Source organism: Phocoena sinus, chromosome 10 (genome assembly GCF_008692025.1).
Source record: "Phocoena sinus isolate mPhoSin1 chromosome 10, mPhoSin1.pri, whole genome shotgun sequence".
Taxonomy (NCBI): Eukaryota; Metazoa; Chordata; class Mammalia; order Artiodactyla; family Phocoenidae; genus Phocoena; species Phocoena sinus.
The window spans coordinates 47,690,791-47,718,351 of record NC_045772.1 but is presented as its reverse complement, the minus strand read 5'-3'; the positions used below and the strand labels follow the sequence as shown (position 1 = coordinate 47,718,351).

At 39.3% G+C, this 27,561-nt stretch overlaps 1 protein-coding gene across 4 annotated transcripts in view; it reads left to right on the top strand.

The window, feature by feature from the left end:
• The window catches only part of RAB3IP (RAB3A interacting protein), a 168,826-nt gene that overhangs the window by 116,718 nt on the left and 24,547 nt on the right, over positions 1-27,561 (top strand). The window contains exons 1-3 of one of the 4 annotated variants that reach the window (XM_032645060.1): positions 1,682-1,834; positions 15,049-15,324; positions 16,025-16,283. In XM_032645060.1, the coding sequence (XP_032500951.1) occupies positions 15,074-15,324; positions 16,025-16,283 (510 nt within the window). In that variant the 5' untranslated portion in view covers positions 1,682-1,834; positions 15,049-15,073. Of the gene's footprint in view, positions 1-1,681; positions 1,835-1,928; positions 1,947-2,209; positions 2,572-15,048; positions 15,325-16,024; positions 16,284-27,561 lie in introns of those variants that run through there. The other 3 variants (XM_032645062.1, XM_032645061.1, XM_032645059.1) reach the window with 3 other exon arrangements.

Here is a 27,561-nt window from a genome sequence, read left to right as displayed (position 1 = left end):
CCTCCTACATATCAGGCTTTGTTCCTGTTCTCAAAAAGTTCATAAGGAAATAGACAAAACTACAATTACCGTTCTATGTGATAAGTGCTAGAAAGAGATAAAGTGCTATAAGAGTACAGTAAAGGGCACCTAGCCCACACTGGGGTGGGATAGGCTGGGTGGCAAGGAACAGGGAAGGGTTCACAATGGAATTGATGCCTGGGCAGAATAATGAAGGATAAGCAAGAATTAGCTAGGTAAGGAAAAGATGGAGGGTCAGGGCATAACAAGAAAAAGGAGGAGCATATGTAAAGACAGCATGTACGAAGGAGTATGGCAAGACTGGAGAACCCAAGTAGTTTGCTGTATGATGAGTTTATTTATTTCACTTAGTTGTTATTGACACATTTGTTTTCTTCACTATGTTTGAGTGCTTGGATGATGGAGATTGTGTGTAATGGTTTCTCTGTTCCTGCGTCTAGCAGTAGGTACGTAGATCGAGCATAAAAAATGTTTGATGAATGAACGACATGGTGTAAGGGAGAATAGTTAGAAGTCCATTAATGAGTAGGGTCATGTCTAGTCCCAGTGAATAACAGATGGGGTAGATTTAAGAATTATTTGCAAAATAGGATGGATAGGACTTGATATATTGGAGATGGAGTATGAAAGAGTAAATAATGATTTTCTAGGTTTCTGTTTTATTAGAGGTGGATGATAATAATGATGTTATTAATAATAGCTAATATTCATTAGGCACTTTGTGTCATGAAGTACACTAAGTATTTCACATATATTAAGCCATTTAATTTCTTAACGACTTAGTTACGTAGGTAATCTTATTATCCCCATTTACTGGGGCTATTAGAGATCAACTAGCCCAAGGTCACTGACACAGCTAGTAGGTGCCAAGCTCAAACCCAGGAATTCTGATTCCTATAGCCATCCACATAACCTACTCTTCTTTACTGCCTCTAATAAATGTGATCAATATACAGAGCGGGGGTCCTACTCAATACATATATCACACAAATTGCATGTAACTCTTTTACTAAACATAGAGACACATACTATGATGTGACTGCCTCTTTTGGATCAGATTTTCGGAAGCCTGGTTTGTATTTTCACGTTTCCTCTCTGGAGGACCTAAAGTGGGGTGGAAGTTATCAGAGTTGACACAAAAGATGAGAGAAGGCAGGTGCAGAAACGACATTTTCGAATGCTCTAGCAGCTGCTAGAATGCTGGAATCTAGGTTCTATCAGACTCCCCCTCTTCCCATCCATCCCCCCAGAGACAACAGACACGCACGAGCGCACCCACACCCACACACACACACGTTGTAAGGTACATATGCACGCCGTGTGTCAGGTTGGTTCTAGCTGTTCTCAACTCACATCGAAGGTTCATTTTCCGACTCCTGGAAAGCCCAACGCACTCGAAGTGAACCCGAGACCGCCTGTCGAGCCCAGGGCAACAAGGCTTAGCGCCAGCTCGCCCTGTTCCCAAGGAAACCGCCCGCTGAGGCACCTGGGGCCCGCGCCGGGCACCTGCGAAAGCCCCGGCTGTCGCCAGGGGGCGCGGGAGCGCGTCGGCCCCACCGGCCCCACGCCCGCCCCGCCCCCATCCCCGCCTTCCCTCCCCGGGGCCGGACAGCTCCCGGCTCCCAGCTCCGCTGCCGGCGCAGGCGCAGTCCCGCGCTCCCTCGGCGGCTGCCCCCCGGTAGTGCACCCGCCGCGGCTGAGTGTAGCGGCGTCGGCCCGCCGTTCTCCTCCGCCTGTGACTCCTTCGGCGCGCGTTGTGTGCGATTCTGCGCGCGCCCCTGAGCGCCGGCCGCGGCCGCGGTGGGTTGGTCAGGTGAGTGCATCCGCGGGAGGGAGAGGCCCGGGGCGTGGAGCACCGCCCCCCTCGGTGCCCGCGCGCCCGCCGCCTGCGAGTCGGCCTGGAGGGGCGGCTGCGGCAGGTGCAGGTGAGGGCGCGGCGCGCGGGGACCCGGCCGACCGTCCTGGCCCAGCGAGCGCGCTCCCCCGCCTGGGCTCGTGGGCTCCGGGACCCGGCGGCGGCGGCAGGGGTTCGGCGCTTCGGAGCATCTGGGCGCCGCCTGGGGCCGCTGGTGGGCGTCGGGCGGCGGCGGCTCCTCCCCTGTCCTCCGGGCCCCGGCGCGTTACTCATTAACTGCGCGGTTCCGAGCGCTGAGGCTGCTAGCCCGGCGCCCGGTTACCTGTCGGCTGGGCGCGCGCGGCCGGGAGCTGGGGGCCCGGGGTTGCGGAGGGGGCTGTAAGGAGAGTTCGCGAACAAGTCTGGAGGCCGGCGCTGGACGGGGCGAGGCAGTAGGCGTGGACCGGAGACGGCGAGCGGGGCACCGAGTCGAGGCGTAGAGGTCACCCTCGGGAGGTTTCGGCGAAACCTGGTGGGCAAGAGCCGGCACCCGGTATCGCGCCTTAGGAGGCAGCTCAGTTCAGCCTGACTTTTGTTTCGGGGAGTTGAGGCGAGCTGCACAGACGTAATTGTAATTACACAGCCCTTCCAGCGTGGATAACTCGCTCCGACCGCCCGGGGAAAAGAGAGCTTAATGGACTCTGGAAGTGATGGTGGTAGGTGGAATCTGCAGCACGTGAAGAGTTGTCAGTTGTTTTGGGATTTAAAAAAGAAAAAAAATCTGTAATGGCTAAAGGGTAAGGTCTTGAAAATTAAGAGCGCTCAGTTAATACTGATTCCGAAGAGGCAGTTTAGTTTCGTGGAAATGTAGCATATTCCGAGGATACCTGTTTCCTACTCTTCTGTTTCCCCCTCCAACTTATCCCTTGCAGAGTAGGGAACAGCCATGTAATCTTTTGCCGTGGAATGATTACATAATTGGAGGAGAGGCCGATAAGAGGATTAAGAACAAAACCGTTCTATTGTAAATCTGTTGAAAGACCTGGTTTCTGTTCATTATCCTCATTCGTATTTTGTTGTTCATGCCCTTTTAAAGAAAAAAAAATGGTGAATGGCACTTCAAGGAGAAAAGAGGCAGAATAGATTTGTAGACCAATCATAGTAAATATTTGATACTGGTAAATATTCCACCAGTTTTATGGGGCCTTGTTCTGTTAACATTTGCTATTTATTTACTAGTGCCGTGCATTTTGATAGGACACTTCATGTTTGGACAGACACGTATCCTAAATATGGTTTATGTGATATAATCCTAAAGCCCTTGTGGAATGTATAGAAATAAACTTAGCAGTTACACAGTTTTACTACAGTAGTGTATGTCTTACTATTAGAAGAAAAGCCTTTTCATTTTTTTCTTTTTCCATTTCAGTAGTATTATATATTGGTACATACCTTTGTGAACCAAAGTGGATACATTTAGTATAACCCTTCCTTGTGTGTTTGGCGAACACCTATCTGTGGTATGGAATACCTCTGACTTTTCACCAGGATGGATATTTAATGTTCAGCTGCTTTGTGAATTTGCTAATTCGTGGAGTTTCTAATTAGATCCAGCTGTACTTTTTGAATTGGTGTAGTTATGCATGTGCTTCCTTTGATGATATTATTTTCCTTTAATTGTCACTAAACCCTCAACCTCTGCAACACACGCATAGACACTCTACAAATAATTTTTTAAATTGAAAGAGTCTTAGAAGACAATCTACATCATCATCTTGTTTTTTTGATATGGCAGAGCAAAAACTTGTAGGTTACAGTAGTTTCACATGTATTATTGTAGTTAACCTCTTTCCCCCTCCCTTTCTGAGCAGGACTCGCTGAACCAATTTTAATGAAAAACTGTCTATTTTTAAAGTTTTAGCTCTATTACTTACCGTGCATATGACCTTGAGTAAAGCATTTAACCTCTGAGCTTATTTTCTCCATTTGTAAATGGATGTAGTGTTAGGTTGAACCATATGAATTTGCCAGTATTCAGCTGTTTTTAATATGGCTCAACCTAATATGAACTTCATAATGGTGGGATGAGAATTAAATGAGATACTCCACGTGGGAGGTGGGGGAGAGGAGCAGATGTTAACGCAACAGTGTGCCATGCATCCTGCTTGTTACTTCAAGTACCTTGACTCCTCTAGTCCTCAGCACATTCCTGGAGTATAGATGGTGTTGTTGCATGTTACAAACCAGGAAATTGAGGATCAGAGAAGTGAAATAACTTGCCTCTGGTTACTTAGTTGTCGGTGGTCCTATAGCTGCCTAATGGCAGAGCCAGGATTAAACACTGAGAGTGACTGCCCCAAATGGAACTCCTACCAGTTTTGCTCCTTCCACTCCTGAACTACACCTTCTGTAAAAGAGCTTTGTGACTATAAGAAGACACATAGATGAAAAGTGTTATTATTATTTGTATTTCTGGTTAAAAAATATCCAAGTTTTCTGATGATGGTGATAACCAGCACTGCTGCTACTACTACGGAGTCTAGAGCTTATGGTGTATCAGGTTCTGGTGTAAACACTATGCCAACTCATTTATTCTCAGAGTGACCTAGGAATTAGGTAATACTTCATCCCATTTTATAGTTGGGAAGGTTGAGTGGTTATGGAGCTTAAGGTGATGGATGCTTAAGGTCAAAGCTAATTAAGTGAGGGCACTAAATTAGGAGTCTGGTAGTTTGTCTTTGATGTCCATGATCTTAACCACTACACTCTACTACCTCTTCATGCATAGGTTGTAATGCTGAAGAATTGGTTTTAATTTAGCTTTTATGAGATACTTAATATTGGTGTAATAAGTAATTCTTAATGTATCGCTGGAGATTTTTAAGTCAAATATTCATTGAGTATCTACTCTGCAAGTCACAGTGAGGGTTAAAGGAAAGACTTTTTAAGGCATCTGGAAGGTGGGCTGTGTAATCATTCCCATATCTTTTGTAAGTTCCTCAGAATTTAGAAAGCACTTTCACATATGTTGTTTTTGTAATTTTAATGAGTGCCAGATAAGACACAGTGCTAGAATAGTTGGAGAGTGGGGAGGAAGGAAGGATGAGTTGGTAGCGGTACTTGCGTGTTGAGGGAAAGCTTTGAGGATATTCTGAGGGGAGTGCACCTTTTCAAACTAAACCTTTGCCCTATATAGTGCTAGTCAAGATGTAGTTCAACAAAGCGTAGTAAATTGGTTACTAAATGAATTACCTAAATACACCTGATATCCTAAAATAAAATATCTGAGTTTTTGAAAACTCCTTTCTAGCTAGTTTCTCTTTTTTTCCTGTACTGCTGCCCTTACCTTTGCCATGTAGTACGTATCTTTATTTTCTTTTATGCTTCCAAAGCATGGAGTATATGCCTCTATTTTGGTATTTACATTGTGTTTGTAAACGTTTGTTGACAATGAGATGTCTTTTTCTAGTGTACACATGCTTTGGGGGCAGGGCTTTAATTCATCTTACCCCATTTTATAGCTTTAGCATTGGGCCTGGAACCCAGTAGATACTGTGCTGTTTGGTGATGGATGGTCAGTGAGGAAAAAATGTTAGGATGTATTGAAATTGATCTAGCAGTAGAAATGGGAATGAGTGTTCAAAGTGGGAATTGAGGGGACTAAGGGAAGGGGAGGGGTTACTTACAACAGGTAACGTTAACTTGCCAGCTCTGTTTCCCTTCTGCTTTCTCTTTCAACTTAAAGCTAAATGAGGTAGTTTCATAAGCTTCAATTGTATATAGAAAAAAGTGAAAAAGTAATATTGATTTATCTTAGGATATCAACAACACGAAATTCCATAGCTATAACCATAAGCTAAGATTACTTAGATCAGAGGGAAAAGAATGGAAATTATTGAAATAGTTCAAGTTTGTGAGATTTGTTGCTTATAGTTAACACCTGTAAAGGAGCATACTGATGATAGCTTAGAACCAATTAAGTGAATTGTCATTTGATGTGTCCAGATAATAGTATTGAATATTTGTTTGTGGGAATCTGATTGACAGATCAGGATAAAGTATAAAAGAACAACTAAAGTAAGTTAGAAAAACAGTAAGTAAATGTGCATTAATTAATTTCCTGTTGGGAAGAGAATTATATTTGAACACTATACCTCAAAAGGGCTTGTTTTCCCCTTCCTTCTCCTTTATCTAGGATAAACAAGGATCCCTTCTGTTTTGTAAGACAGACTCCTTTCTGTGCTCTTGTTATTTTCCCCATCATTTATTCCTTCTTAGTTCTTTATAGATATTATACGTTTGTGTTATGCTTTACAATCTTTAGAACATTTTTACATTGACAGTTAAGCCATTTCATTTTCTCAAATGTAGGCAGGGGAGATAACACCACTGTTATAGATGTTGAAACTGAAGCTCAGAGAAATTAAGTGACTTGCCCAAGTTCACACAGCCAGTTAATAACAGAATCTGAACTAGAAAGAAGGTTTTCTGAAGCTCGTTTGATCAATTGCTCAGGTTTCCCCAAACTTTAAAAATTCAGTTTCATCAATCTTGCTACAGGGTACTTGCTGTTTTATCTCTAATTTTTAAAGGTGGCCGGGAGTCACTATCTCTACTCTTCGCTGCTCTGCTATTTATTCCCTCTCTGAAGAGTCTTACTGTTTATTTATCCAGTCAATATATACTTCAGTGCCTATTGAATATTTAGTTGACATATATTCTTACATACATAAGATAAAGAGGCTTACACTTTTAAGAAGAAGAAACCTGGAAAACAATTATTTTTTACATTTTTGTTCCAAGAATTTGTGATTAAATACTGTGTTAGTAACCCAGTAAGTTCTGAGAATTTTCTGAAAACCTTTCATTTTAAGAATCTGCAATAACAAACATCTCTCAATATGTTAGGTTGTACATTTAAATCCTGTTGAATTAGTAAATGGAAATTAATTTGTGGTCTGTTTTAATAAGAGTGGGAAGATTGTGAGCTTGACAGACCATCTAATATTTCCCTTGGGTTATGAATTAAATTCACACTTATAAACATAGACTGCTTCCTAAAATGTAAATGTGAAATTTTTTTTTTTTGCTACAACCGAAATGTTAGTTTGGAAAACCAACTTTATAATTATAGGGAAAGTTAATGAGAAAATTTTTTTTATTTTCCGGTACGCGGGCCTCTCACTGTTGTGGCCTCTCCCGTTGCGGAGCATAGGCTCCGGATGCGCAGGCTCAGCGGCCATGGCTCACGGGCGCAGCCGCTCCGCAGCATGTGGGATCTTCCCGGACCGGGGCACGAACCTGTGTCCTCTGCATCAGCAGGCAGACTCTCAACCACTGCGCCACCAGGGAAGCCCGAGAAAATTATTTTTTATATATACACCTTTTTGTTTTGTTTTTTCTTCCTTTATATAGTATTTGAATAAATCTCAAAACTTTCTAATTATTGAGAATTTAAAATACAATAAGTAGATGCAAAAGTATGATGAACCTCAAATTTCCCATCATCTAGCCCATCAGCAATGGTCAGTCCTGCCCCATATACTTCCCTGTATTTTTCCCCCTCCTGTACTATTTTGAGCAAATTCCAGGAATTGTATAATTTCATCTGTAAATATTTCAGTATGTATCTCTAAAAGATAAGGGCAGTTAGGTACAATACTATGACACACTTTGAAAAATTAACACTAATTCCTTAGTATCGAATATCCACACTGTTTTTGAATACATCATAAGGCCACTATAGTAAAATCAGGCTTCTGTTGATTTTTATTTATATGCTATTCCTCCCCTCCCCATCAAGAACTATAAGGGGCTGAGTGAGTATTTATTTTAAACCCCAGCAAGGCAGCAAAATAGATAAGGAAATGATGATAGCAGAGAGAATATAGGAAAAAAACCAGAAAGAACACAAAGTAATAGCAAATGCTCATTTCAATAGCAGTGCATTAGAGAAACTTTAGTCTTTTCTTTCCGAAATTAAACAAGCGTTCAGAGATTAAATAGGATTCTTCTACTTGGATTGTTCTCTTCTTTCGGTTGGTTGGGTAAGACTGCCTTAGAGATCCTCTTGTCTTGATGTAACCTTTATCTGAGTCTTACCCCTGACCTCCAGTCAGTTTTACCTTTTAAGTGATTCTTAGATGTAGTGGAGTCAGGTGTTGGAGTCAGACGCACCAGGGCTTGAATCCTAGCTCTGTGGTTTATTGACTGTTTGACCTTGACAAAATTAATTTAATCTTTCTGATCCTCAGTTTCTATACCTGTAAAATAGACATAAGAATCATTTCAAAGGGATGCTGTGAGGAATAACAGAATAATGTACATAATGTATATGTGTATATGTCACACATATAGAATGTAATAACATAATGCATATGTGTGTATATGTAGAAATATAAATGAATTGTTGTGAATGTTTTTCATATATATAGATAAATATGCCTCCGTCTCCTCATTTGCAATGCGTGATCTTGGCATTAGATCAGACCTTCATAATCTCTTGCCTAGCCTATTGCAATAACCTCTTAACCAATTGCCTCTAGTCTCCTCTCTCTAGTTAAAGTCCTCGGGAGTCATTTTTCTAATGACATCACAGTACATCTGTACTTCCTAAAACGTAGATCTGAGAATCTCTCGGATAAACTCCAAGCAGCAGTTTCCATGTTAAATGAAGCTTTTAATTATCTGTCGCATATCTGCCTCTCCAGCCTGATTTTCTGTCACTCTTTTTTTTTTTTTTTGGTTAGTTTCATTAGTGCCAAACCCTTATTCCTTGACTGTCCTGTCGTATTTCCTTGCCTAGCTGACCTACAGACTCTTATTCCGCATTTCAAATCTAACTTATATTTTATTTCTCCTTGAAACATTCTCTTCCTCCTCTCCCCCCCAACCCACAGGGTAATCATTTAGTGGCTCATGATAGGCTATGCACCTTCTTTTTAGTCCATTTTCATATCTGTGTTCTCAGAACTTAGTACCAGCATTTGCCCTGAGGAGAGTTGGAGCTGGCAGACATCTTCCATTCCAACTAGAATAAATATAATTGATAAAAATTATTAAGTACACTTATTTTATACTAAAATAATATACGTATAAAATATATTTAGTAAGTATATAAATCATTAAGATTTTTTCTAGGCATTCATTAAATGAGTTAATACACGTGAAGTTTGTAAGAACACATAGCTAACTGACACATAGTTAACTTTCAGTAAATATTGACTGCTGTTTTTGCTGTGATAGTGCTGACTTCTGCAAAGAAGAAATAATGTAATGCATACTAGAAATCAGAAGCAAATTGTTTTGATCAACTTTTTTTAAATTGGAAATCAGCTTTATTACTTAAAGCTGAGTAGTAATAAAGCCATCCAAGCTGTGTTGGTAATTCACCCATAAGAATTTAATGCTGTTGTCCTTTTTACTCATTTTTAGTGATCCTTGACAAGTTTAGTTTATGAATTGGGATAATCTCCACTTGAAATTAGTTTTTTAAATTACTTACTACTGGGCTTCCCTGGTGGCGCAGTGGTTGAGAGTCCGCCTGCCGATGCAGGGGACACGGGTTCGTGCCCCGGTCCGGGGAGATCCCACGTGCTGCGGAGCGGCTGGGCCCGTGAGCCATGGCCACTGAGCCTGCGCGTCTGGAGCCTGTGCTCCGCAACGGGAGGGGCCGCAGCAGTGAGAGGCCCGCGTACCGCAAAAAAAAAAAAAAAAAAAAAATAGTTTAAATTACTTATTACTTAATGCTTTAAAATAGTTTATGTTATTCATATAAGAACTCTGAATACAAAATAAATCTTAAAGCTTCCATGTACTATTTGAAAGAACAAAAGATTTTCAGATTAGTCTGGTTGGCAGCTCATTACAAGCTAAGCTAAACATTTTATGGAAATGTCACATGCTTGATAAAGGGACTACATTTAATCTTAAAATAATCTCCTTTTTGGGAGTGACTGGAATTTAAACAGTGTGTTGTAGGTAGAGGCACTGCTTAGAGGTGCTCTACTCTATGAAATACTACTTGCATTTCTCTTTTAATTCTCACCCTGTGAGGAAGAAAACTGAGCTACAGATTTCTAGATGAGAGAACCTAGGCACACATTGGCCCAGTAACTTGATAGAAGCAGAATTCAGACCTGCCTCTCTTTGAGGTTTGGGTCTTATGTTCTTAGCCTGTGCTCCAGTTTATGCAACATTTGTATTTTCCATAAATACTTTGCTTTCATACCTTAGACATACCTGGAAAGTCCTTCCAGGGGGGTTATCTTTCTCATTATTTCCTACTCTTCTTTGGGTCTTTTCTTTGGCTTCACTTTTCTGGGAGTCCTTTCCTTTTGATTTATTTGCCCCTCCTGTGTGGTCTTTTAGTAGCCTCTGCATATTCTATAGCATTTATCACACCATCATTGCCACTGTCAGTGTCTCCTACTATATTGATACTATTTGGGAGCAGAGATGATTTATCATCTTCTTTCCCCAGAGCCTGGCACATAGTAGACTCTCAATGAATATTTGTTGAAAGAGTAGTTGAGTGTTTATAGGAAAACTAGGGTGGATGTTGCAGGGATGATGGATTTTAATTCAGCTTAAGGAGAAACATATTTACATGAACCATCTAACAGTGGAAAGGCAAAGCAATTCTAGTAGTAGTAGTGTGGTGTGGTGGTGAAGAGCTAGGACTCTGGAGTCCAACAGACATAGGTTTTATTTATTTATTTTTAAAGTCTTTTATTGAATTTGTTGCAATATTGCTTCTGTTTTATGTTTTGGTTCTTTGGCTGTGAAGCATGTGGGATCTTAGCTTCTGGACCAGGGATTGAACCTGCACCCCCTGCATTGGAAGGCAAAATCTCAACCACTGGACCATCAGGGAAGTCCCAGACATAGGTTTTAATACTGGCTACCCTAAGCTGCAGCTTCCTCAACTGTACATGTGCTGGAACTATACCTGATATTTAGTAAATGCTCAGTAAATATTAGCTGTTATTATGAGAGAAACCACCCTATAATCCTGTGTGACTGGGGGGGACTGGAAGTTTGATGGCCCAGCTCCCTATACCCTCCTTCTCCCCCTGGATTATTTTGAAGCAAATCCAGGTAGTTTTATTTCATCTATAAATACTTTCGTGTGTATCTCTAAAAGGTAAGAATTTTTTTTTAATGTAACCATTATACCATTATCTCTAAAAATGGACAGAAATTCATAATAATATCAGTAATATCCAGTGTTCAAGTTCCCTTTATTGTCTTATAATATGATTTTACAGTTGGCTAATTCAAATAAGAATTCAAACAAGGTCCATATATTATATTTCATTATGTCTCTTAAGTCTCTTTATAAATTCCCTCTTTTTTTCTACTTTTATTTATTGAAAAAACCAGGTGGTTTATCCTGTAAGAGTTTCCCAAGGTCTAGATTTTGCTGTTTTTGTCCATATGGTATTATTATTATTAGTTTTAGTTTTTGGTACACGGGCCTCTCACTGCTGTGGCCTCTCCTGTTGCGGAGCACAGCCTCCGGACGCGCAGGCTCAGCGGCCATGGCTCACGGGCCCAGCCGCTCCGCAGCATGTGGGATCTTCCCGGACCGGGACACGAACCTATGTCCCCTGCATCAGCAGGCGGACTCTCAACCACTGCACCACCAGGGAAGCCCCATATGGTATTATTTTTAATATGTTCCTCTAGGCTCTGTATTTCCTATAAACTGATGAAGGCGTTATTTTTAGTATGTTCCTCTAGCCTCTTTCCTATAAACTGATAAAGACCTAAAGGCTTGATTGGATTGGGATCTTTTTTTTTCTTATTAGGGGGGCAAGAATGATTCATGGATGGTGGCAGTGTTCATTTCCTGTTTTACCACATAATTCTCATAATGTCTGATTTTCTCCCTTTTTGTGATAATAATGTCATCAGTGAGTTCAGGTACTGTCATTCTGATCCATTAATTATAAAGTACCCCAGGTTTTACCTTAGGGTTTTAATAGTTATTGATAAGTGTAGCCTAGACTCATTATTTCATTAGGATTGCAAAGTTATATTTATTAAATGGGATTCTTTTAAAAGAAGGATTTTTCCTCATAAACTATTTAGTTCTTTAATGTATAGGAAAGTCAGGGTAGATACTGGTTTCTTTCCTTTATTTTACCAGTTTTCAAAATAGTGAATTTGTTCCATAGCACTGATCAAAAGGGACCAGTGAGAGGCTTCCCTGGTGGCGCAGTGGTTGAGAGTCTGCCTGCCGATCCGGGGCACACGGGTTCGTGCCCCGGTCTGGGCAGATCCCACATGCCGTGGAGCGGCTGGGCCCGTGAGCCGTGGCCGCTGAGCCTGTGTGTCCGGAGCCTGTGCTCCGCAACGGGAGAGGCCACAACAGTGAGAGGCCCACATACCGCAAAAAAAAAAAAAAAAAAAAAAAAAGGGACCAGTGAGATTTTTTTGTTTTGTCTTATTTTTAGTATAATCATGAACTCATGGGTTTAGAATTCTTTTTTGTTCTTTAGAGGTATTATCCTTTTTGATGTTCAGATTGTCCCATTTTTGGTTAGTGGAGTCCTTTTGATACCACTCCCGTAGTCTTTGATAGCTTTCTTGCTTCCTGGTAAAACAAGATGTTGCAAGGACTTCTTGTACATTACTGCCCCGGGCTTGGAATCAGCCATTTCTCCAGGGAGTCCTTGTTCTTTTTTCATAGGAAATGGTATTACTCTGGGTACAAGGGGTACTCATTGCTCCTGAGTTGGTTGCTGTTGTTATACCTTTTCAGTGGATAAAGGTAGACATCTTTTTAAATAAAAAAAATTTCCTGGGCTTCCCTGGTGGCGCAGTGGTTGAGAGTCCGCCTGCCGATGCAGGGGATGCGGGTTCGTGCCCCAGTCCGGGAAGATCCCACATGCGCGGACCGCTGGGCCCGTGAGCCATGGCCCCTGAGCCTGCACATCCGGAGCCTGTGCTCCGCAACGGGAGAGGCCACAACAGTGAGAGGCCCGTGTACCGCCAAAAAAAAAAAATTTCCTGATATTTCTGATTCAAATTTAGGACTTCAGAGTTTTAAATTCCTTGATTTTGTATTTGTATCTCTTTTCTCATATGTTGAAAATCTTAGTTCTGAATGATATTAATGTAATTTGTTTTATCTTTTATAATAGCTTCAGAATAGCAGTATCAACATTACTTACTAATATGATTACTGAAAATTGTGTATGATTTTTTTTAACTTCCTTTGACCTTAGAGTATATTCCACTAGGGATATTTACAGTTTTATTACTATGTTTTAAAATCATTTGAAATAGTTATTTTTGATGTTGGTTAAAACTACCATGTTAGTACACAGCTAGATTCATTTGTTTTATTTTTAGATATTCTTTTTTAAATTTCAATTTTGTTTTATCATTTACGTGGTTCCAAGTTCAAATTCAAATGTACAAAGCAGGGTACATTTGGAAAAGTATAGCTTTTATGCCTGTCTCCTCTTCCTGTTCTCGCCCTTTCCTAAAAGTAACGGGTTTTTTTTTTTAATTAGTTTTTGGTGTATCCTTCCATTTCTAAAATATAAGTACATATGAAAAAGTATATATATAATTATATATATATAAATAAATTCGTATTTTCTCCTTTCTTTGTTAAAAAGTAGCTTACTACTTTTACTTGTCTTATTTTCAACGCTTTTTTTATTGAGTGTGAGAGTAAAATTTTTCAGTTTAATGAATGAGGTGGGGGGTTTTTGTATTTTATGATGAAATTATATGGTATATTGGTGCTTGTGTTTGGGAAGTTTTTGAAGTTCTGGGAAAGTATTAGTCATGATTATCAAAGTACTATCGTAGGAAAGAAAAAAATTGGGAAGAGAGATTGGATTCAGATTGTAGAAGACCTTGATTTTCCGGATAACAAGTTTGGAATTTATTCTATAGACAGTGGGAAATCAGTAAAGGTTTATAAGATTTCTTTATATTTTTCAAGCGAAAAACTTGAGTGGTACACTTTTTAGTTTTCATGTAAATTCTTTATATAATTGTGAAGTTGCATGAAATATTTTTTACTGATGGAGAAACTGAAGCATACATGTTATTACTAACAGCTGACTGGTAACAGATGTTTATTTGTACTCTGTGCCAGTTACATAGTACACTACTAAATACTTTATGTGGATTGTCTGACTTAATCCTCACAGCAACCTGGAGAAGGGAGGGAATATTATTATTCCCATTCTCATCCCATTAGAGGAGAAATTTAAGGCTTAGAGAAATGTAATGCATTATCCTGGATTGGATCTTGGGCCTATCCAGAACATTATTAGGATAATCAGTGAACTTTGATTGGGATCAGTTGTTTAGATGGTAATAGTGATCAGTGTTAACATCCTGATTTTGGTGATGGTTTACTTAGGATATATACACTGAGATAGTAAGGGGTAATGGGCATCATGCTTAAAACCTATTCTCAAATGGTTTGAAAATGTTAACAGTTTCATAATCTGGGTGAAATATGTACAGGAGCTCTGCGACTCTTATGTAAATTTGAAATTATTTCAGAATAAAAGAAAAAAAACACAGACTCATCCAAAGTCAGAGCCAGTATGAGGCAGAACAGAACAGTTAGTTGAACTACACACATGTGTCTCTATCTTTACTGCCTCTTCTCCTTATTCTAACCAAAGTCACATATGATAGCAAAGTTAAAAATATTAAGCAGGGCTTCCCTGGTGGCACAGTGGTTGAGAGTCTGCCTGCCGATGCAGGGGACACGGGTTCGTACCCCGGTCTGGGAAGATCCAACATGCCGCGGAGCAGCTGGGCCCGTGAGCCATGGCCGCTGAGCCTGCACGTCTGGAGCCTGTGCTCCGCAACGGGAGAGGCCACAGCAGTGAGAAGCCCGCGTATCACCAAAAAAAAAAAAAAACCAAGCAAATTTTTATTCATTCCTCATTGTTAAATATTTATTAATTACTCACTGTAACAGTGTTAGCCATCACTTTCAAGTTTATTCTGAATCAGATTATTTGCCTTTTGTAGTGTTTACTGTCTGAGATCACTTAATAAATTTTAAATGTAGTTTCTTTCCTTTGCTGTCTCTTTTCGTTGTAAGTTTATAGTTTATAATGGACTGTTAAACACATTTTATAAATATACATCTTAATTTAATTTTAAATGTCACTATCTCAAAATAATCTCCTGCTTTTTTAACATAGGTTATCCTATGATGAGGCATTTGCTATGGCTAATGACCCCTTGGAAGGCTTCCATGAAGTAAACCTCGCTTCACCTACTTCTCCAGACCTTCTTGGTGTGTATGAACCAGGAACTCAAGAGCAGACTACCTCACCAAGTGTCATCTACAGGCCACATCCTTCAGCTTTATGCTCCGTCCCTATCCAGGCTAATGCCTTAGATGTTTCCGACCTTCCTACACAACCTGTGTATTCATCCCCCAGACGTTTAAATTGTGCAGAAATATCTAGTGTCAGGTAGGAGATCATCAAAATGCTTGTTTTAGAGTATTGTATTAAACAAACGAAGTTTGCTTGGTTAATTTAAGTTTTATTGTTTTAGAAAATTTGAGTAATACAAGGTTGTTCATGAAGAGCAATACATGTTAATGCTCAAGAGCCGGGGTCACAAACTTTTTATGTAAAGGGCCAAATAGTAAATATTTTAGGCTTTGTGGGCTACACAGTCTCTGTTGCAACTGTTGGACTCTGCTGTTAAAGTGTGCAAGCAGCCGTAGACAGTATGTAAATGAATACGCTCCAATAAGACTTTATATATAGACACTGAATTTTGAATTTTATATAATTTTCTTGTGCCACAAAATATTATTGTTTTTTTTCAACCATTGAAAATGTAAAAATCATTCTTGGCTTGTAGGCCTTAAAAAACAGGTGGCAGGCTGGATTTATCCTGCATTTAGTTTGCAGACCCCTGTTCTAGAGTAGCACTATCCAATAGAACTTTCTGGGATGATGAAAATGTTCTGTTTCTGTGCTGTTTGATATAATAGCCATTAGACATATGTGGCTATGAAGGACTTGAAATGCGGTTGCTTTGGCTCAGGACGTGCTATTAATTAGATATAGTGGTGAACAGATTGGATAATGCAGTTATAGAGTGTGTTTATGCCAGTTATATTTAAGCACATGCTGATGTTTTTTGAACTCTCCTTTACAGCATCCATGTTACAGACCCAGCACCTTGTTCTACCTCTGGAGTCACAGCTGGGTTAACTAAATTAACTACAAGAAAGGACAACTGTAATGCAGAGAGGGAGTTTTTACAGGGTGCTACCATAACAGAGGCCTGTGATGGCAGTGATGATATTTTTGGGTTGAGTACTGATAGTCTGTCCCGCTTACGAAGCCCATCTGTTTTGGAAGTTAGAGAAAAGGGCTATGAAAGATTAAAAGAAGAACTTGCAAAAGCTCAGAGGGTAAGCAAAAAGATATTTTATTCTTCCATATGTTATATTCAAAATTAATATTTATCCATGGGGGGGCAGCTCAAGTGAAATCATTACAGTTCTACACTTATCTTTTGCATATGCACAGTCTCAGCTCCTGTTGGGCAGCGTTTAGGAATCTGTGAAATTGAGTAGTAAAGAAGCTCATCTAAGAGTACAAACTAGAAAAAAGAGATTCTTAAATTCTTTTTGTGCCCCCCCTACATTGCCTGTTCCCTGTCTTGCATTATCTGTAATGCAGATTTGGTGAGTTATGTTCCATGTGTGGGTGTTTTCCTCTCTGTATGTAATTGACTTTGTGATTATTTACTTGAAGCCATTCAGTCCAAGTCATGTTTTGAGGAACTGTTTTAGTAATGGTGCCTTGCCATTCAGCTGGGTATGAATATTTTCTGTACCTTACCTTGGAGAATTTTCTTCTCCTAGTAATTTGTTCTGTTTCTCACTTGGTCATCTTTTAAATTTCTGTTTATTCCCAAATTTGTGACTATATCTCATTCTTTTTCTGCATCTGTAATTAAATTTTTAAAGGGAAATATATAGCACTAAATATTCATACATTAGAAAAAAGGAAAAGTTTCAAATCAACAGTCTAGTCTCCCACTTAAAGAAACTAGAAGAACAGCAAAATAAAACCAGGAGCAAGCAGAAGGAAGGAAATAGTAAAGAGCAGAAATCAATGAAATTGACAACAGAAAAGACAGAGAAAATGAATGAAACAAAGTGCTGGTTCTTTAAAAAGATCAGTAAAATTGACAGACCTCTAATAAGACTGATAAAAAAGAACAGAAGACACATTATCAATAGCAGGAATGAAACAGAGGGTATCGCTACAGACCCTGCAGACATGGAAAGTATAATAAAGGAATAATACAAACAACTCTACGTATATAAATTTCACAACTTAGATGAAATGGACCAGTGCACATTTAGAAAATTGAAGCAGTAGGGAAAACATTCTATGACATGATTTCCAGCATATTATGACATTTTACAAACATATATTCCCATCTTCTCCCCACCAGACTTTTCTCTCAAGAGCATAACATTGATTTTTGTATCCCCGGTGCCTAGAATAATACAGAATGATGCCTGGCATATATGTCTCTTTATAATGCTTCAATGAATGGCTAATGGTTAAACATCCATGAAGACATGCTGAAACGTTTTGGTTGAATGTATATTTATCAGAAAGAAAAATCAATAGCCTTTTTAATCTTTTCCCAAAGGTAGGGGGTGTGGTGAGATGTGGCTGTATTTGGCATCTGTCATTTGGCTCAGACTCTCATCTTAATACAGAGTATTAAGTGAAATAACAATTTATATAGAGGTAAACTATTGAACATATATATCCATCTTTGGGAATACATTGTTACTGATTGATCAGAATATACTGCTAATTTCTTAGCTCAAGTTTGGAGTTATTTTTGAAATCTTTAGTTTGTTGTATTTAGAAGTACTGTCGAGGTAATTGAAATGATAATGATGTGTGAACACATGCATATGGTGAATTTTATTATGAAGAGTACAAGATAGTATTAATACTTAGAGCTCAAGACTTGAAAAGGACTGTTGAATATGAAAATACTTCCTGAATTAATGGCAACTCGTGAATCAAAATTATGTCAATAGTCATTCTGTTTATTCTGATTATTCTTTTAAGAGTGGCCAGAAAGTTACCATTTTTCCATCCTTTTACTCTTAACCTATTTTTGTCTCCCTATTTAAAGTGGGCTTTCTTGAAGGCAGCATATTAGATCTTGCTTTTTTATCCTTTCTGATAATCTCTGCCTTTTAATTGGTGTGTTTATCTTAGACTATTTACATTTAATGTGATACAGTTTGGTTTAAATCTGCCATCTTACTATTTGTTTTCTGTTTGTCTCTTCTGTTTCTTTTTCCCTTTTTTCTCCTTTTATGCCTTCTTTTGGATTAATTCCATATGTTTTTGGATTTCATCTTGCCTCCTTTGGCTTATTGGCTGTATATCTTCATTTTGCTGATTTAGTGATTGCTTTAGGGTTTGTAGTATGCAACTTATCACTCTCTACGTTCTGATAATATTATACTATCTCACATACAGTATAAGAACTTTACAAAAGTATGCAGTTGACCCTTGGACAAAGTGGAATTAGGGGCATTGACCCCTGTGCAGTTGAAAATCTTCATATGACTTTATGTGGTTCTGTATCCGTGGATTCAGCCAACCACGGATTGTGTGCTACTGTAGTATGTATTTATTTTTAAAAATCCACATATAAGTGGACACATGCAGTTCAAACCCATGTTGTTCAGGGCTCAACTGTACTTTTGTTTTTGCCATTCAGTTTTTGTGCTGTGATTGCCATAATTTTACTTCTTTATATGTTTTATTTAAATTCCACAATACATTTAAATTATTTTTTCATTAAACAGCTAGTTATTTTTTAAAGGGATTTAAATATAAGAATCCTCATATTTACCCATATAGTTACTATTTCCAGTGCTCTTCATTCCTTCATGTGGATCCAGATTTCCATCTGATACCATTTTCCTTCTGCTTGGAGGACATCCTTTAACATATTTGTTATGTGTGTGCTACTGATAAATTATTTTCAGCTGTTGTATATTTTAAAAGTTTTTTTTTTTTCACCTTTGCTTTTGAAATATAGTTTCACTGGGTAAAGAATTTTAGGTTGATAGTTTTTTTCTTTTAGTACTTTAAAGATGTTGCTCTAGTGTCTTCTGGCTTGCACTGTCTCTCACAAGAAGTCAGCTGTTATCCTTACCTTTGTTTTTCTGCATGTGATGTGATATTCCTCTTTATCACTGGCTGTAAGCTATTTGATTATGGTGTGCCTTGGTGCAGTTCTCTTCGCATTTCCTGAACTTGGAATTTGTTGAGCAGTTCTCTTCGGCTTTCTTGAACTTGGAATTTGTTGAGCTTCTTGAATTTGTGGGTTGTTGGTTTTCATAGAAAATGGGAAATTTGGGCCAATATTTCTTCAAAAACATTTACTTACCTCCCCTATCTCTCCTCTCCTTCAGGACTCCTATTATGTGTACATTAAACTGCTTAAAGTTGTTCCATAGCTCACTGGTGCTCTATTCATTTATTTTTAAAATCTTTTTTCTCTCTGTTTCATTGTGTATAATTTCTGTTGCTGTGTCTTCAATGTCACTACTCTTCTTTTTCCCCCCTGTAGTATCTAATATGTTAATTCTATACAATGTATTTTTTATCACAGACATGTTAGTCTTCATCCCTGAAAGTTTGATTGGGTCTTTTAAGTATTTCATTTGTTTTAACATGTTTAGTCTGTCTTCTAGCTTCTTGAACATACGAAATACAGTTTAATAACAGTTAATCCTTGTCTAATAATGCTTTTATCTCTTCAGGTGAAATGCTGGAACAGATCATAGGCCTCACTTTATTGTTTCCCATTTCTGGAGGATCACTGTCTTTTTTGTCTGATGTCCAATGTCTTAAAAATCATTTCACAGTTTTTTTCTGGTTTTGTTTTTAGTTCTGTCAGGCAGGGTGGTAAATATGATCCCTGGTACTCTATCTTGATTGAGAGTGAAAGTTCTATTTCTGTATTTGTATTGATTGCTCTGCCCCATCCCAGTTAACCCCAACACAGAAGTCTACACTTAAACTTACACTTCAGTAATTTTGAGCTTCATGAAGATAAGGATTACATGTGTTTTTGCTCATGATTATATCTTGAGTACATAATGGCTTCTCAACACATTCTGTTGATTAAATGAATATATACATGTGTATGCAATTACACTGTTGTGTAAGTAGACACACATGCATAATATATTAGTTAGGGATGTGCTAGCTTCTTGTAAGGTACCCCTAAATTTTAGTGACTTAATAGAAGTTCATTTTTATTCATTTAACACTTTAAAGCAAATGTTCATAGTTCACAGGCAATTCTTTGTGAAATAATTCGGGGATCTATGTTTCTTCTGTCTTGGATCTTTGTAATCTTTTAGAGTTTTATTATCGTATCTAACCAGTGAAGTGAAGGGAAAAGAAAACTTGGAGAAAGCACACCTGCTTCTAAAAAGCTTTGACTTAGAAGTGATACACATAACTTGTACCTACATTCCATTGGTGTGAACCAGTTTCATGCTGATACTTAAATGTGTGATGGGCTGGGAAATGTAGTCTTTGGTGGAGTAACCACTTACCAGCAACAAATCCATACTGTGTGTAGGGGGAGCAACCATGTGGTTATTGATTTTCAGGTGCAGGGATGCCAGAGGTGGTGATGTTTGGCCTTCTGCAGGTCATTGCTGAAGAACAACTTTTGGTGGAATCCTAAGACAGAAGTTGGGTTTTAGTACATCACTTTTGAAATGTAGATTCCTGGAGTCTACCCCAGATTCTCTTGAAACAAAATTATTGTATTGAGGCTTGAGGATATGCATTTTCAATAAACTACGCTATTGATTCTTTTTTTAATATATATAAATTTATTTATTTATTTTTGGCTGTGTTGGGTCTTCATTGCTGCTAGTGGGCTTTCTCTAGTTGCAGTGAGTGGGGGCTACTCTCTGTTGTGGTGTGTGAACCTCCCATTGTGGTGGCTTCTCTTGTTGCAGAGCATGGGCTCTAGGTGCACGAGCTTTAGTAGTCGTGGCATGTGGGCTCGGTAGTGGTGTCTCGCAGACTCTAGAACGCAGACTCAGTAGTGGCTCACGGGCTCAGTTGCTCCACGGCATGGGCTCGAACCCGTGTCCCCTGCATTGGCAGGTGGATTCTTAACCACTGTGCCACCAGGGAAGCCCTCCTTTTTGTTTTTTAATTGAAGTATAATTGATTTACAATGTTGTGTTAGTTTCTGGTGTACAGCACCCTATTGATTTTTATATTCACTAAAGTGTGAGACCTACTGATATAAGGTGTTACTTTCAACTTTTAATTATTCTTCCTTAAAAGAGAATGAAAATGACTTAGAAAATAAAATCCGGTGGAATAGCTTGCAGCCAGAGAAAGTCATTCAAAACACGTACTCGTACAGATCCATGTTAAGCATGGCCCTACTAACTGTGACCAAGGATGCTTATAAACATTTACTGTGTTCTTTTATGAACAAACATTTCTTGAGTAACCAGAGTTCTCACAGCTTGTATTAGGCCCTGTAGAGGGAAAAATAAATTAGACTTCACCCTACTCTTAAGGTGCTTACTAGTTGGGGAGAAAAGACATGTATGCGTGGTGATGTTTCATTGATCCTTAGTTGTACGTTGTCCCTCATTTTAACATCTCTGAAATCAGTATGAGTTTTAAAATTGCTCCCAGCTAGGCAACAGTCATAAGAGTTGTCATTGCCTGCTTGCGTGCTAACTTGCCTGTAGCCATACATGTTGTTATTAAATCAGTTGAATTATGTGAGCTGGGTGCTGAATTACTGGGTTAAATGTCCTAAAAGGATCTCACTATGATAGGACATCAAAACAAAGAGAAAGGTACAAAAGAGAATGACATACGATAAAAATTTGTGTCTCCATCAGTTTAAAAGAGTTCTTCCTATAAGTACAAAATAAAAATTCTAAGTGAAAAAAAACCAAAACCCATCAGATCATAGTTTCATTGCCAGCATTTTTCTTTCTTGATGTATAAAATGTTTATCGTAAAATTAATGAGTCTTAAATTTGATGGAATATGCTTGATCACAGAGTCCTGATTTTCTGTGTCTGAAATATCCCTCAAATTTCTTTTCTCTAGTACTACTACTCTTAAGTCTGTGTCTCTTGCCTGAAATACTTCAGTAATCAACTGTCTTCTCTGTCTCCAGTCTTTTTTTTTTTAACCTAACCACACTGTCCAAGGCACTGTTTTGAATTGCAGTCTGATTGTCACTGTCCTGTTTAAAATCCTTCAGTGACTTCCCATTGCCTTTGGGATGATTTCCCCTTTTCTTTGAAGTAAGTTCCACTTTCTTAGCCAAGGCTTTTCAGGACTCACCATAAACCTAACTTTCTGACATTATCTGTGGCATCCACCCCTCCCCATCTTTAGCCACTGTGGAATACACTGTTTTAGTCTTTCCATTTGGCAGGCTCCTACTTTATCTAACATGTGCACATCACTACGATAGCCCTTATCAGTTTTCCTTGTGAATCTGTTTAAAGATTTGCTGCCCTCAGTAGGCTATGGCTTTGTGAAAAGCATGGACTGGGCCTCATTCCTTTTCTCTTTCCAGCACCTAGATGAATGCCTGATGCATTGTTAGCACGAAATTAATGTTTGTTGAAGGAGTGAATTTCGAATAGCTATTTTACAGTATAAGGTACTGATAATGAAAAGTACAAATGACATTCTAAAAAGTATTCACATTGAAATACAAATTTGAGTTCATATGGGTAGATTGATTTAGACCTAGAAGCATAAAGGTAAAGAGTCAGAGATTTATGCCCAGTCCAGGTGGATGAGACCAAATTGGGGAATGAAACAGGAATGAATCAGACCAGTTTAACTCTAGTTTAGAGTATGGATCAAGGGTAATAACTCTGAAAAGGGAAACAGCACATATTGTAGAGGGTCTTTAGTATCAGGGTGAGGTTTACTTTGGTAAATGGTAGGGAATGATTCAAGAATTTGCCTTTGTGAATGACATATGTGTTGCTCTGAGGATTGGAAGCTTCTCAAGGGGACAGTATCTTACTTGGTTTTGTATCCTGAGGGATTACTGTAGTACCTACATAGTAGGAAATGTTGAATGAATTGACTTAGTTTTCATATATAATTATAAAATTGTGAAATTTGAGAGTTCAGAAGGATCTGGAATTAAACGTATGCATTTACAGAGTTATAAATTAACTCAGGGAGAATTGGCATCTTTATGATGACTTTCTATTCAAGAACATAATATGTCTTTCTTCCAATTTATTTAGGTCTACTTTTGTATTTTGTATTTGAGAGTATTCCATTTTGTGTTGTAGTCTTTAGCATTATGAAGTTTCCTTTATCTACTTTAATGACTTTTGCCCTGCCTAGTCTGATATCAATATTGAGGTCTCTGTTTTGTTTTTATTTGTATTATATTTTTTAGTGCACTTCTATCCATCCTTTTATTTTTAATCTGTCTGAATCACTTAGTTTTAGGTGTGTCTCTTGTATAGAGAATAGAGATGGATTTTGCTTTTTTTAGCTAATCTGAAAATCATTTTCTTTTAATAAGTGAGTTGCACACATTTGTGTTTATTGATAAGTATTCTGCATTGGGGCTTGTTTCTGTCACATAGCTTTCAAATGTCTACTCTATGAATACAATTCTTTTCACTATGTGCTCTGTTTTCTTTGTGCCCTCTTCCTTTTTTTCCTATTTGGTATTTTGGAAGGTTTGATTTCCATTCTAGTTGTTAGAATTTCTTTTAGCCTTTCTTTAGGTACTGACTTTGTTCCCTACTATAAGCAATACCATAAAATTATCTGTAACTATTTCTTTCCTTCTCCTCTATCATTTAATTTTAGTTAAAGGTATTATCTTAATGTTAATCTCTATGGTGTTAAATATGTTTAGGTTTATACTAATTGATTTGTGAGCCTCAAGTTATATCCCTTTATTACCAGTTTATATTTAAGAAGTTAGTGAATTTAGTTTCATCTTTCTCCTGTTTTGTTGAGGTTTTTTTGCTTTTTTTTTTTTTTTTTTTTTTTTTGGTATGCTGGCCCCTCCCGTTGCGGAGCACAGGCTCCGGACGCGCAGGCTCAGTGGCCATGGCTTACGGGCCCAGCCGCTCCACAGCACGCGGGATCCTCCCAGACCGGGGCACGAACCCGTGTCCCCTGCATCGGCAGGCAGACCCCCAACCACTGCGCCACCAGGGAAGCCCCGTTGTTGTTGTTTTTGTGTGTGTTATTTTTACGTTTCTAAAACTTATAACATTTATGTAACTGTTTTCTCAACTTTATCCCCATTGAAAAAAACAGACTTTTTTTAGAACAATTTTAAGCTCATAGGAGAAATTGAGAGGAAAGTACAGAGTTGCTATATATCCCCTTTTCCCACATATGCATAGCCACTCCCACTATCAACATCTCACCCCAGAATTGTACATTTGTTACTGTTGGTGAAGCTATTTGACAGGTTATTATCCCCCATTTACTTTAGTGTTTACATTAGGGTTCACTCTTGGTGTTGCACATTCTGTGGATTTTGACAAAAATATAATAATGTGTATCTATCATTATAGTATCATATGGAACAGTTTCACTGCCGTGAAAATCCTCTGTGCTCTACCTATTCATCCCTCCCTACCCCTCAGTCCCTGGCCGCCCACTGATGTTTTTACCATCTCCATAGTTTTTCCTTTTTCAGAATGTCGCGTAGTTGGAGTCATACAGTAAGTAGCCTTTTCAGATTGAATTCTTTTATTTAGTCATGCATTTATTTTCCTCCATGTCTTTTCATCGCTTGATAGCTCATTTCCACTTAATGCTGAGTAATGGTTTGTTATTTGGATGTACAAAAGTCTAATTATTCATTTACTTACTGAAGGATATTTGGTTGCTTCCAAGTTTTGGCAATTATGAATGTGTAAACATCTATGTGCAGGCTTTTGTGTAGATACAAGTTTTCATATCCTTTGGGTAAATACCAAGGTGTATGATTGCTGGATCGTTTGGTTTTGTAAAAAATTGCAAGCTGTCTTCCAAAGTGACTGTACCATTTTGTATTTCCACCAGCAATGCATGAGAATTCGTGTTGCTCTCCATCCTTGTCAGTATACACTGTTCTCAGTGTTTTGGTTTTTGGCCATTCTGATAGGTGTATGGTAGTATCTCGTTGCTGTCGTTTGCATTTCCCTGATGACATGTAATATGGAATGTCTTTTCATATGTTTATTTGCCATTTGTATATCTTTGGTGAGGTGTCTGTTCAGATCTTTTGCACATTTCTTAATCAGATTGTTTTCTTACTAAGAATTCTTTGTGTATTTTGGTTAACAGTCCTTTATCAGATGTCTTCTGCAAATATTTTCTCCCAGTCTGTGGCTTGTCTTTTCATTCTTGTGTATTCTCGTCTTCTAGTTGTAATTCTACAGTTAAATAAATTTGCTTCTCACCCCCAGTTCTTAATGTTAAAGCTTCTCCAGTTTTTTTTTTTTTTTCCAGTTTTTTTCTTGGTTACGTGAAACTCATTTGCTGCTTCATAACTCAGCCAAGCTCATGGGGGATATATTTTCTAAAGTTTTACAGTTTTATAATTTTCTGTCTCTGGTCTGACATTTGAAGGATACTTTGGCTGGATATAAAATCCTCAACTCACAGTTTTTTCCCTTGAGTATCGTAAAAATGTGATTCCATTGTTTTCTAGCATAAAATGCTGTTGAAATTTGATACCTATCTGATTTTCTTTCCCTTGTATCAGTAGTTGACTTGGCTTTATGTTTAACTTTTTTATTATGGTAACTTCACATATCTTCTGTTTGTTTGTTTTTCATGTTTAAATGAATTGGATTTCCCAGGATTATTAGGAAGAGATTCCTGTGAAGGAGTAGGATAAACCAGGATAGCTCTCTCAGTCTCATGTTCCAGGGCTTTCCCTTCTGTTGTTGGTGGTGTATCTGTGTAGCCACTTCTGTCTCTCAGAGGTAAGCCTTGTTCAAGGTTTTCTTGAGAAGGTGGTTCAAGATGATGGTGTTGGAAGATCCTGAACCCACCTCCTCCCATGGACACACCAGATCTACAGCCACATATGGAATAATTCGCTCTGAAAAAGAACTAGTTGAACAGCTTCTCCACACAAAGGATAAAAAGGCCACATAGAGACGTGTAGGAGAGGCAGACATGCAGTCTCACCAGGAATCCCACCCCTGGTGCAGCTGACCCACAGTCAGGAGGGATCTCACAAACACAGAGCTTCTCCCTGAGAAGCAAGGGGTTTGTGCCCCACATCAGGCACCTTGGGACCTGCACTGGACAGATGAGCCCCCAAAATGTTTGGCTTTGAAAACCAATGGGGCTTATGTCCAGGAGACCCAAAGGCTGTAGGGAACTGAGATTTCACTCTTAAAGGCTCACATGCAGACTCTCTTACCCTGGGACCCAGCACAAAAGCAGCAGTTTGAAAAGTGCCTAGACCATAAGTGAGGAGATTCATCTGCTAATCTTAAAGCATCTGCCAGAGCGGGAGGGGCTTATTGGGACTCTCTCTGGGGATGGAAGTGCTGGCAGGCTCTGTTTTTGCATTCTCTATCTTGCAAGCACTGGCAGGTGCCATTTTTGCACTCTCACACTACCTTGCTTGTGTTCTCCATCCCTGTGCTCTCCCACAGCCTCAGGAAAGCCAGTGGGCACACGCCACCCCCTTGCTCTCCTGCAGCCCTGCTAAAGCCAGTGGGTGCACACAGTCCACACAGAGCCTTGAATGCCTGGCTCTAGAGGCCAGAGGGGGGCTTGTGTTTTTGGGGCTCCACGAGACTGAAACAGTTGGAGAGACAGTTCTTGGCAGACTACCATCCCCAGGGTATGGCATAGATAGCTGACTGAAACACACTCCCAGTCTTCCTGTGAAAAATCCTATTTACTTGTCCTGGAGCTTCAGCCTGTTCTGAAGGGCATGGCATGTTCTCAGGGAATGTAAGCCAGGGGATGCCATCTTTGCTGTCTCCCTTGGCCTTGCTACAGCTCGCAGGTACCTCCCAGAAAGGAGCTTGAGCACTTGTCTGGAGCCCTGATTTTTGCAACTGTTGCCAAGGGAACACTTCAAGATCACCTGGTCTGGAGGCTGGCGAGGTTTTCAATTGTGGTCCTGTGGGACTGTATATATTTTCCTACTTTAAAAGCTGCTGCCTAAGGGTCTGGCTTCTCATCAACTTGAAACTAGATGCTGATTAAGGTCCCGCCCTTTGGAACACTGACAGGTCTTGGCAAACCCTCACAATTGGGACCTGTCAAGTATAAATCAGGCTGCCTAGATAGTCACAAAGGTTCAAGAGGCAACCAAGAGCTAGGACTTGAACAATAAAGTTCATTTTTTATTTATTTATTTATTTTTGCGGTATGCGGGCCTCTCACTGTTGTGGCCTCTCCCGTTGTGGAGCACAGGCTCTGGGCACGCAGGCTTAGCGGCCATGGCCCACGGGCCCAGCCGCTCTGCAGCATGTGGGATCCTCCCGGACCAGGGCACGAACCCGTGTCCCCTGCATCGGCAGGCGGACTCTCAACCACTGTGCCACCAGGGAAGCCCAAGTTCATTTTTTAAATGAGGCCACTCCTCCAAGACTGGGAAAGGGAGCTATTTTG